This window comes from Vespa velutina, chromosome 25 (genome assembly GCF_912470025.1).
Source record: "Vespa velutina chromosome 25, iVesVel2.1, whole genome shotgun sequence".
In the NCBI taxonomy this organism is placed as follows: Eukaryota; Metazoa; Arthropoda; class Insecta; order Hymenoptera; family Vespidae; genus Vespa; species Vespa velutina.
This window is the reverse complement of record NC_062212.1, coordinates 1737067-1749887: the sequence shown is the minus strand read 5'-3', so window position 1 is coordinate 1749887 and position 12821 is coordinate 1737067. Positions and strand designations below refer to the sequence as shown.

General features: G+C 26.4%; 2 protein-coding genes across 2 annotated transcripts in view; one reads left to right on the top strand and one right to left on the bottom strand.

Annotated features, from left to right (window-relative positions):
- The window catches only part of LOC124957308 (probable serine/threonine-protein kinase yakA), a 115439-nt gene that overhangs the window by 75802 nt on the left and 26816 nt on the right, over positions 1-12821 (bottom strand). Inside the window, exon 3 of the mRNA XM_047514242.1 lies at positions 11354-11624. Coding sequence (XP_047370198.1) covers positions 11354-11624 — 271 coding nt within the window. The remainder of the gene's footprint in view (positions 1-11353; positions 11625-12821) is intronic.
- On the top strand, positions 461-3026 carry LOC124957311. Its single transcript, XM_047514254.1, has 8 exons — positions 461-618; positions 760-1108; positions 1181-1439; positions 1529-1654; positions 1763-1853; positions 1952-2097; positions 2725-2857; positions 2936-3026. The coding sequence occupies exons 2-8, from the start codon at positions 991-993 to the stop codon at positions 2984-2986; spliced, it is 924 nt and encodes a 307-aa protein (XP_047370210.1). The 5' UTR covers positions 461-618; positions 760-990; the 3' UTR covers positions 2987-3026.

Here is a 12821-nt window from a genome sequence, read left to right as displayed (position 1 = left end):
TTCAGTTGAAAAATGATACGAATATAGCACTGACACGTCAAAGAATTATTTGGACACTTTTTTGCTGAGATGCATGACAGGTCCGTCATGTTCGAGAGACAAAAGTGAACTGCGGTTGAAGAAGATGATAAGGAGGGGCGAGTTCGCAAGGCGCATGCGCTTGGGGAGAAGGGATGAAGTAATATGCGATGTAAAAAATGGGTATAAGATAATGATATAATTGTCGGAAAGGGATGCAGGTGTTTAATCGCGTATAATTTGTCCGATAAAAGGAGAGAAATGTATAAAACTCGATAAATGTGTTCCCGTAAGTATTGACCTCAGTAGAATTCTTTACATTCGCACGAATTGAATTATTGAGCGATTACTACAAGGAGCATCATTGGAATACTTAATGAAGGTAGATGAACTGAAGGGGTTGAAGTCAATCGATGGGCGGGAGTCACTTTAGACGGCAGTATGTCTTCGAAAGGGGAAGACTATCTCGACAACGAGTACTATACTTACAATCGATGGTTATTTCGATTGATAGGCTTATGGGAATATCAGAGATCGTCGAAGATATTGATTTACGTTTGTTTCATTATTGTCATAGTAATCATTGCGGTATACGAACAGGTAAGCATAGCTAATTCGATTAACGCTTAAGAAATTGATATGATATTTGTTACTATAGAATAGAATGTATAATAGGCTGAATAATTTATGTGACATCATGTTTAATAAAAATAAATAATGAAAACGATCTTCTTATTTCAGATTCATTTAGTCATCAATTCCAAAAAAGATTTGAATTCAATAGCGAAATCATTTGAAACGGCATTGCCTACATTATGCTTCGGATCATGCTATTACAATTTAATATCTAATGCTACTATTGTCTGTATTTTATTAATATTGAATGGTTTTTTTTTAATTTATCTAATTTTGAACTAAACATACCCAATTCTTGAAACGGATCAATTCAATATTTATATACGTAAATTTCAGATGAAGAGAATTCTTCATCGTATACATTGTGATTGGAAGAAACTTGCGAACAAGCAGGAATTATTAATACTGAAAGAGTATGCTACTATAAGCAGAATGTGTACCATTGGAAACATAAGTATGAGAATTCACGTGCAGTAGTTATAACTGTGTTAGGTATAAATATGTATTCGTTTTTTCATATTTTCAGTCTCCTTTTATTTGTACATTGGATTTTTGATATTTCCATCACTTCAATGTTTCATTCAGTACATCTTTGGTGGAGTAAGCTACAATGAATTAATTTTTCCCGTCCGTTTTGATCATTTTATGAAAAATCGTGTAGGTTACTATCTTGGTCTTTGGATTCAGTATGCAGTAATAATCATTCTATGTACGATAGCGATTGCGAACTATACGATGTTTATTGCAGTAATACTGCATGCTTGCGCACTGTTTAATGTCGTCGTGTGAGTAAACAATAAAAATGATTATCGTGCCGAAAGTAAAATTTTTCAATTGAGTATATGCAACTTGGAACATTTTTCATTTATTTCAGATGGAGAATAAATGAAAGATTTAAAGATAACCGATATAATTTTTATTGCAACCATGAGAATGATAATTTATTAGAGGAGAACGAGTGGATTGTCGATATCATAGAATTCAATAAATCCGTTATCGAGTTTGTATTGTATTATACAAATCTTCCTGTTAATTATTTTCACAATTTGCACATACTATTATAATATTATAATTATTCACCTTTTGCTTTCTTTGGACTCATTTCAAGATTTGTCGATTTAATAAAATTGTTTTACGAGGCAACTAATCCGTTCGAAGCGTTTCTGGGAATGTTTATCATCATGATAGATTATTTTTACGTAAGTAAAATATTTGGTAAAAGAAAAATATTAAATTGTAAAAATATATTCCTATTATCTGGATAAATCTTGAAGTAGGACGGAACCTTTCTTGTTAGTTATTTCAGTTACTTTCTTCTACTGTAAACAAGACCGATTGTTTAACAAAGTTGTTATATGTTATTGGATCTATGTTCGTAATTTTCGCTTACTTACATCTTGGACAAAAATTAATAGATCACAACAACTACTTATTCGCAACATTGTAAGTTTTTGCGTTGAATACTGTGTCCAATAATTTCGTCCAATATTCATATTGAATTGAATATATTTTTAAAAATATTGTTCATTATACAATTGGATTTGTTTATCTTTTCCGCATGTGTCTATAATAGTACATTACTAATTCAAAGAAAAAGGATTGTAAAAGCTAAGTTTACGAATATGTCTATATGGAACGATATTTATTTCCTTTATGAGTATAATCGTTGGCCCTAAAGACCATTGAAGCTATCGCATATCAATTGAGTAGTGGGTCGAAGAAGATTATGTCATTGATAGGACAATCGAAAAATTTTCCCCTACAAATTTTTATGTGACCGCGTATATGGATGTGTCCAAATAATTTACAAACGAGTTACATTTCACCGATACGTGGAATTATGCATCCTGCTTGAATATCAGTTTGCATGAAAAAGTCGTGTCGTTAAATTAACGATATTCATAATAGAATTTATTATTGGGTATTAGATGTTTTTCTAAAATGGAAAAGAAAACATTCGTCATTTGCATGTTGTACAAAATCGCACGAATTCCTACTCAGTATTACTTTCTATTTTTCGTTCAATTCTCATGTATATGTTTGTCATATAAAATTAATGAATTTTTTCAGATGTGAAATTCCGTTTTACTCGTTATCATTGAAAACTCAAAAAACAATACTATTTTTGATAATGAGGAGCATGATGGTATGCAATTTGTCATGGAAGGGAGCAGTAGTAGTTTCACACAATCTATTTACAGTGGTGAATTATTTTCCTTAGTTGGAAATATGGTATGATCTTTTTTACATAATTTATACTCATTGAAATTTTTCTTTATAGTTCATTCAGAAGTCACTGTCTTTCGCTATGGTATTATATAATTTGCAATGAATTTATACGGAGAAAATACAATGCGATATTAGATCATTATATAGTATTGTAAGAATAGTAAAAAACTGTTGTGTTTTTTGTTCTTTAATAAATAATTTTTCGAGACAAATTACTCTCTCTGTTGGTAAAATTTTTAACGAGTAAAAAATCTTAGAGACAACTAATTTAATTGCGAATTAATTAATGTTATTTTAATAAGAAGTAAAAATAGGAATTGTTTAAATAAAATTGGATAAAATCATAATTATAGAATGGGGTTATCTTATGCGATTATTAAATTGCATAACTACTCATTTTGTACTTTTTTTCGCATGACGGTATAAGTTTGTGTGTGTTTGTTTAGGCACGTGCGTATCTATGTAAATCGTTTCTTCATTTAAAAGTTCTAATGCAAATATCTGGATTACAAATGAATTTATAAACAAAATTATTGAATAGAAAATTTTTACCCATTTAAAGAAAAATTTTCTTCATTATTTCTTTTTTTTTATAATGACAATTTTCAGGTTCATTTCAAATTATGAACTTCTTTCTTTTTTTGTAAATAAAAATATGCTTTTACTTAAAGAATTAATCTACATGAAAAAACATGAGAATTTCATTCACCAATTTTTAATCGCACCATTTTTAATATTTGGATGAAATAACTTAAATACCGTTTTTTTTTGACGTTGTTTTATCTAATGCACGTTTATTCCGTAGAAAAGGATTTTGTTTTTCGAGGAACATTGGAGAACGTAACAATGAATAAATAATAATTCGCGTAAAAAATCTTGAACATTTATATAAAAAAACAAAAATTACCAAATCATTGAAGCGGCATGTTGTAATTCAACCCTTATGTTGGCTTAAGATAGAACGACTAATTATTTAAACAGCTATTAACACCGTAGTAAATATCTGTAGGCTTTTGTTCAGTTGAAAAATGATACGAATATAGCACTGACACGTCAAAGAATTATTTGGACACTTTTTTGCTGAGATGCATGACAGGTCCGTCATGTTCGAGAGACAAAAGTGAACTGCGGTTGAAGAAGATGATAAGGAGGGGCGAGTTCGCAAGGCGCATGCGCTTGGGGAGAAGGGATGAAGTAATATGCGATGTAAAAAATGGGTATAAGATAATGATATAATTGTCGGAAAGGGATGCAGATGTTTAATCGCGTATAATTTGTCCGATAAAAGGGGAGAAATGTATAAAACTCGATAAATGTGTTCCTGTAAGTATTGACTTCAATAGAATTCTTTACATTCGCACGAATTGAATTATAGAGCGATTATTACAAGGAGCATCATTGGAATACTTAATGAAGGTAGGCGAACTGAAGGGGTTGAAGTCAATCGATGGGCGGGAGTCACTTTAGACGGCAGTATGTTTTCGAAAGGGGAAGACTATCTCGACAACGAGTACTATACTTACAATCGACGATTATTTCGATTGGTAGGCTTATGGGAATATCAGAGATCGTCGAAGATATTGATTTACGTTTGTTTCATTATTCTTATAGTAATCATTGTGGTAATCGAACAGGTAAGCATAGCTAATTCCATTAACGCTTAACAAATTGATATGATATTTGTTACTATATAATAGAATGTATAATAGGCTGAATAATTTATGTGACATCATGTTTAATAAAAATAAATAATGAAAACGATCTTCTTATTTCAGATTCATTTAGTTATCAATTCCAAAAAAGATTTGAATTCAATAGCAAAATTATTGGAAACAACATTGCCTACATTATGCTCTGGATCATGCTATTACAATTTAATATCTAATGCTGCAGTTGTCTGTATTTTATTAAAATGGAATGATTTTTTTTATCCCATCTAATTTTTAACAAAACATGTTCAATTCTTTAAACGGATCAATTTAATATTTATATACGTAAATTTCAGATAAAGAGAATTCTTCATCGTATAGATCACGATTGGAAAGTACTTACAAACAAGCAGGAATTATTAATACTGAAAGAGTATGCTAATATAAGCAGAATGTGTACTATTGGAAATATAAGTATGTTATCTAGCTTTCGTTAGTTGTAACAGTGTTCGATATATATATGTATTCGTTTTTTCATATTTTCAGTCTCCTTTTATTTATACATTGGATTTTTGATAATTCCATCAATTCAACGTTTCATTCAGTATATCTTCGGTGTAATAAGCTACAATGAATTAACTTTACCAGTTCACTTTGAACATTTTATGAAAAATCATATTATTTACTACCTAGTTCTTTGGATTCAGTGTTCAGTATTTATCTTCCTATGCACAGTAGCAGTTGGGAACTATACGATGCTTATTGGAATAATATTGCATGCTTGTGCATTATTTAATGTCGTCATGTAAGTAAACAATCTAAATGATTATCGTGCTGAATGTGAAAATTTTCAATTGAGTATATACAACTTGGAACATTTTTCATTTAATACAGATGGAGGATAAATGAAAGATTCAAGGATAATCGAAATAATTTTTATTACAACAATGACGATAATAATTTATTAGATGAGAACGAATGGATTGTCGGTATCATAGAATTCCATAAATCCGTTATCGAGTTTGTATCATATTATACAAATCTTCCTGTTAATTATTTTCACAATTTGCACATACAATTATAATATTATAATTATTCACCTTTTGCTTTCTTTGGACTCATTTCAAGGTTTGTCGATTTAATGAAATTGTTTTACGAGGCAACTAATCCGTTCGAAGCGTTTCTGGCAATGTTTATCACCATGATAGATTATTTTTACGTAAGTAAAATGTTTGGTAAAAGAAAAATATTAAATTGTAAAAATATATTCCTATTATCTGGATAAATCTTGAGGTAGGAAGGAACATTTCTTGTTAGTTATTTCAGTTACTTTCTTCTACTGTAAACATAACCGAAGTTCTGACAAAATTCTTATATGTTATTGGATCTATGTTCGTAATTTTCGCTTACTCACATCTTGGACAAAAATTAATAGATCACAACAACTACTTATTCGAAACATTGTAAGTTTTTGCGTTGAATACTGTGTCCAATAATTTCGTTCAATATTGATAATGAATTGAATATATGTTTAAAAATATTGATCATTGTACGATTGAATTTGTTTATCTTTTCTGGATGTGTCTATAATAGTACATTACTAATTTAAAGAAAAAGGATTGTAAGCACCAAGTTTACGAATATGGGTATATGCGACGATATTTATTTCCTTTATGAGTTTAATTGCTGGCCCTAAAGGCCATCGAAGCTATCGCATATCATTTGAGTAGTGGATCGAAGGAGATTATGTCATTGATAGAACAATCTAAAAATGTTTTCTTACAAATTCTTAGGTGACCACGTATATCAATGTGTCCAAATAATTTACAAACGAGTTACATTTCACCGATACGTGGAATTATGCATCCTGCTTGAATATCAGTTTGGATGAAAAAGTCGTGTCGTTAAATTAACGATATTCATAGTAGAATAAATTATTGAGTATTAGATGTTATTTTTTTTTTTTTTTTTTTTTTTAATGGAAAAGAAAAATGATATTTCATTTATGTTGTACGAAATCGCACGAATTTCTATTGAATATTATTTTCTTTTGTTTGTCCAATTCTTACTGTATATATATATATATATATATATATATATATATATCTGTGTGTGTGTGTGTGTGTGTGTGTGTGAGTGTGTGTGTGTGTGTTATATGACATTAATATAAAGATTTTTTTCAGGTGTCAAATTCCATTTTATTCGTTATCATTGAAGACACAAAAAATAATACTGTTTTTAATAATGCGGAGCATGGTTGCATACAATTTATCATGGAGGGGTGCAATAGTATTCTCTCACAATTTCTTTACTCTAGTAAATTATTTGTTCTTCAGATATATATATATATATATATATATGATCTTTATAAAATTCATTATATTGATTTGAAATCTTCTTTTTTTAGTTCATTCAGAAGTCACTGTCTTTCGCTATGGTACTTTACAATTTGCAATAAATTAATACGGATATAATATCATGCGACATTATGTGTTTTAGAATGTTTTAAAAATGTTTATTTATTTATCAATTAATTTATTGTATTATAATATTAAATTAAAATTGAAAGCATTGAAATAAAAGTAGATAAAAGTCATAATTATACAATGAGTTTATCTTATACGATTATTAAAAATACATAATAGCTGATTGTCAAACTCTCTCGTAAGTCAGTGCATGTATATGTGTGTGTGTGTGTGTGTTTGTGTGTGTGTTTGAATGTTTGTTTATGTGAGTGTATACGTATATTAATTGTCGGTCTATTTCAATATTCTAATGAAAATAATTTGATTCCAGTAGAATATAAAAAAAAAAAAAAAATGATTGAATAGAAAAATTTTTACTCCCCTTTTAAAGAGAAATTTTTTTTTTTTCCCATTCAATTTCTCCTTTCATTTGACGACAACAATTTTCAGGCTCATGTAAAATTATTAATCTTTTTTTGTTCCTTCTTGTAAAATAAATATATTTAACTTTTAATCGAAGAATTATAAAAAAACGAACGAAAAATAACTAAGTACTTTACATTTGATTAATTTTTAATAATTAATTAAAATTAAAGCACCATCTTATACAAATATTTTCATTATATTACATATATTGATAACATAGATATTGTCACGTTATATTGTTATATCTAATTTACTATTAGAATAATTTATTATTAGAAAAAAAAAAAAAAAAAAAAAAAAAAAAAAAAAAAAAACGAAGTCATCGAAGCTTCCTATTGTGTGTGCTTCATCCTCTGTATGTTTGTTAGGCTTAAAAAAAAAAAAAAAAAAAAAAAAAAAAAAAAAGAAAAAATAAAAAAGAGACCAACGACTTAATTATTGTAACACTTATTAACATCAGAAATAAATATTTTTTAGATACACTCGTTCCAAACGACGAACATAATATTTATCACGTGAAAAATCTTTTGGGATGTTTATTTGCTGTGATACATGACAGTACCGTCATGTACGCGTGACAAAAGTAAACTGGACGAGATCGAGGGCGGAGAGTGGGATTGGTGAGTTCACAACGCGCATGCGCTTCGAAAGAAGTGGGGGATGAAATACATGAAAAACGTAAGGAATGATATTAGATAATAAAATAATCGTCGATATAGTATATAATTTGTTTTAATCATGAACATTAATTATCCATGGAAAATGTTTTATTTTAATTTATTTATATAATAACAAGGGAACGAAAAAAAAAAAAAAAAAGAAAAAAAGAAAATGTATCATATTAAAATGTGCGACGATTTGTCGAGCGAATTTTGAACAAATCTTATCCTTGATAATTTCATAAGACATAATCGTCGTATTTAATACAAACGACGTATGAAGAAAATTACGAAATCTTTTCTTTTGATTGATCTAGAAAAGTTTGTAGATAATTTAAAAAAAAAAAAAAAAAAAAAAACTCGATAACTTCCTTTAGACGACAATTTAATTTGATCTTTTCTTTTTTTTTTTTTTTTTTTTTTTTCTGTTTTTTTTTTTTTGCAGATTGTAAAACAACGATACATGGACGCAAAAATGGACGCCAATGTACGATATCAAATACCTTTTGTATGAATTTTATCGATAATCGTTATCACAACGTGACTTTTGACCTAATTGAGTCTGATAGAATGTTTTCAATGATGAGTAAAGAGATAAATTTCATTTCGAAAAGCACGCTTTTTATCATTCGTTTTCAATCGTGTATCTGTACATATGTGTGCGTGTGTGAGTTTGTCTATGTATATATATATATTTATGTGTACACATATATGTGTGTGTGGTTGTATATATATATTTTTTTTTTTATGTATATATATATATATATATATATACGTTTGTGTGGTTTTGTGTGTTTGTGTAATCATAAGAAAGATTTTCCGACTTTCTCATTCCCAGAGATCTTTTCACAAAGAATGGAAAATAATGATTTTCTTTTGATCATAGTATTTTCTCAAGGATACGAATAAACCATAATGGCATAAGTTGATTTCACCTTGTTTTTATTAATTACTTTCACGACTGACGCATTGCAGAAAGTATTATTATTATTATTATTATTATTATTATTATTATTATTATTTAACCAAGAGATTGTTGATTAAAAAAAATGACCAAAATGAAATTTTTGGAAGGATGAATAAAATTGCGATGTATATGTACGAGATGTGTGTATACGTGTGTGTACGTGTGTGTACGTGTGTGTATACACATATAAATTCTGATCGATGTAAATCTTTCGATAGATCATTGTCTCCATTTTTTTTTTTATTCTTGTTTACTTTCTTTTTTTCTTTTTTAGTTTAAATTAAAAAAAAAAAAAAAAAAAAAAAAGAAAGGATTCTTTTAAATTAAATTAAAAAATTTTTCATTCAATTCTTTAAAATTTTGTTCCAAATTTTTTATTTTAAATCGATTTTTTAATTTTTTTTCTTTTTAAAATAATATTTTGGGAAGAGCTTTATATATATATGTTATTTAGAAAAAAGATTTAGTAAGATCGAAGTTTGGAGATAAAGATCTATAGATCAATTTCGTTATTCGTATTTAATACGTTCATGTGAATATTGATATCGATCTTATTCGAGTATTATATTTTTTATATAAATTGATAATGACGTATTATAAAGATCAAGATTAAGATCTATATTAAAAGATTATGTTTGAAGTTGATCATAAACTGGATGATCAGTTGATAACATTTTCTATATCATGTAAAATTAAAATTGTTTAATGTCAAATTAAAGAAAAAATTGAAAATAAATATTAATATCGAACGTCATTAAATCTATGATGATCTATAGATCATGAATTGGATCACCATACGAAACTGTAATGATGATGAGAAAAAAAAAAGAAAAGAAAAAAAAAAAGAATAAAAAATTGAATGATTCTAAAATTAATATTAATATCGATCTCATTTAAGATCATTTCTTAATATATGATGATCTCCAGATCATAAATTGGATCATCAATTCATAACAAAGAGATTTATGATGATGATAAACAAAAGAATAAAAAATCGAATGATTTTATAATAAATATAAAAATCAATTATTTTTACTTAAACGATGATCTATAGATTATGAACTGAATCATGAGATGATAGTACTGAAATATATAATGATAATGAAGAAATCATATAAAAATTAATAATATTAACGTTAATCATATAAGATCATATTTAAAATAAATGAAGATCTATGGATCATGAATTAGATCATAATTTAATAATATTTATATACTATGATGATAAAGTAGAAAAAAAAAAGAAAAAAAAAAGGAAAAAAAAGAGAGCAATAATTTAAAAGTCGATTATATAAGATCATTTTTCAGTGTAATTATGATCTATAGATCATGGGGCTGGATTTGTTAGCTGATAATATTAATACATATAATAATTAAAAAAAGGGGAGATAAACAATTATTAATTCAAAAATTAATGATTCAATATTATTTTAAAAATAAATGATCTATAGATATTTTTTTTTCAAATAAATGATATACATTAACAAATGATAATCTATAGATCTATTAGATCATCTATTTGAAAAAAAAATCTATAGATCATGTTAATATATATATATATATATATATATATATATATATATATATATTATGATGATAAAAAAGAAAAGAATAAAAAGACAAATAATTTAAAAATCGATCATATTAGATCATTTTTCTGACAAATTATGATCCATAGATTCTAAATTGGATCATCAATTGATAACAATAACATATATAATGATAGTAAAAAAGAGGATAAAAATAACAATAATTGAAAAATTAATGATGCAAGATAACTTTTCAAATAAATGATGATCTATATATAGATCATCAAATAGATCATTATTCGATAATAACAATATATAAATATATATTTTTATGAAAAATAATCTCGTATCATTAACTTCTTAATTATTCCTTTCATTTATCCTCTCATTTACGATCATTATGTATTTCAACATTATCACCCAATGATCCAATCTATGAACTATAGATCATAATTTTTTAGAAAGATGATCTTATATGATCAAATTTCTAAATTACTCCTTTTTTTCCTTCGTTTCTATTTTATCATCATAATATATAATATGCTATAAAATAATATTAACTATTTATGATCTATAGATCATCATTTATTTAAAACATATCTATATATATATATATATATATATATATATATAAAAGGAATAAATAAAATAAAAGAAAAGTTAGAAAACTCGAATAGATAATTACGATCTTAATGTTAGAACTGGATCGTAATGTATTATCGATTAATATAAATTGAAGATTTAGTTTGATAAATGATCGAGAGTGCTGACTTACCAAGCATCTTGCTTAGATCGGCGTTGTGAAGATCAGGATTCTCGTCGGCCAATTTCTTGCGCTCGACCTTTGCCCAGACCATGAAGGCGTTCATCGGACGACGTATCCGTTGTTCCTTCAGGCTACGTTGCGCTGTACTGCCAGGATGGCACATCTTCACTCCTGTGGGAATCGGTGAGATTCCTTGTTGATAGTCTAAGGATGGTCCCGATGCTAACCAGGACATGTCTTCCAAACGTTGCTGTGCCGGTCCACTCAACATCCCCGGTATCTAAATTATGAATTAATTTATTTGTTGATATTTCTACAAATTTATTTTTTTGTTATTATTATTATTATTTTTTTTTTATTATTATTATTTTTTTTTTTATTTTTATTATTATTTTCATTATTATTATTATTATTATTATTATTATTATTATTATTATTATTATTATTATTATTATTATTATTATATTCGTTATTTGTCGTCTAAGAGATTTATTTATTTTGAAAATTGATTCAAAAGAGCAAAAGACATATTTATTATTTAAATTATTATTGACATAATTATATATATTCCGAATTTAACATAAAAAAAAAAAAAGAAAGAAATTAGAAATGAAACAAAATTATAAAAGAGGAAAAAAAAATAGTTCATACTAGTTAGTATAAATTATTCATTTTTAATTATATTATATATAATAACAATAAATAGAAATCTAATATATATATATATATATATATATAAAATTCATATTTTCAATTTAACATAAAAAAATAGAAGATAAAAAAATATGAAAAGAAAAACAATAGTTGTTATTATAAATAATTAACCTCTAATATATGCTATATATCATAAAAATAAATAAAATATCATATATATATATATATATATATATATATGAATGAAATGAAATAAAATATATATATAAATCATATTCCTAATTTAGGATATATAAAAAAAAAGAGTCTTGAACCTCTTCACACAATATCAATTTAACAATTCAAATCTATCAAATATAACCTTAAAGTCAAACATTCAATTTACCTTTGACACGTAATAACAAATCCTTATCTCTACCAATATAACGAATTATATTTCTCAAACAATAACAATAATAATAAATAGTCAAATCTAATAACAATAATAATCGATATAAATCGCTTTCTAGAAATAAACCATAAGCGTAGGTGTTAGATGGATACATATATAGGGTGGGCCAAAAGTCATTCAAAGTTTTTTAAATAGATATATAAAAATTCGATTATTCCCAATTAAGATGAGTTAGATTAATTTAATTCGAACGAATTACGAAAACTATCTTTTTAGATTTGTGATATTAGAGAAATTCTAATCGTTAATATAATAACATTTAGATAAACGTTTGGATTTAATATTTAATATAACCTCGTAAGATTTGGCCCACCTAATGATTTTTCTTTTGATTTTGTGAAGGATCATCATTCGTGAAGGAAAAAGAAGAAA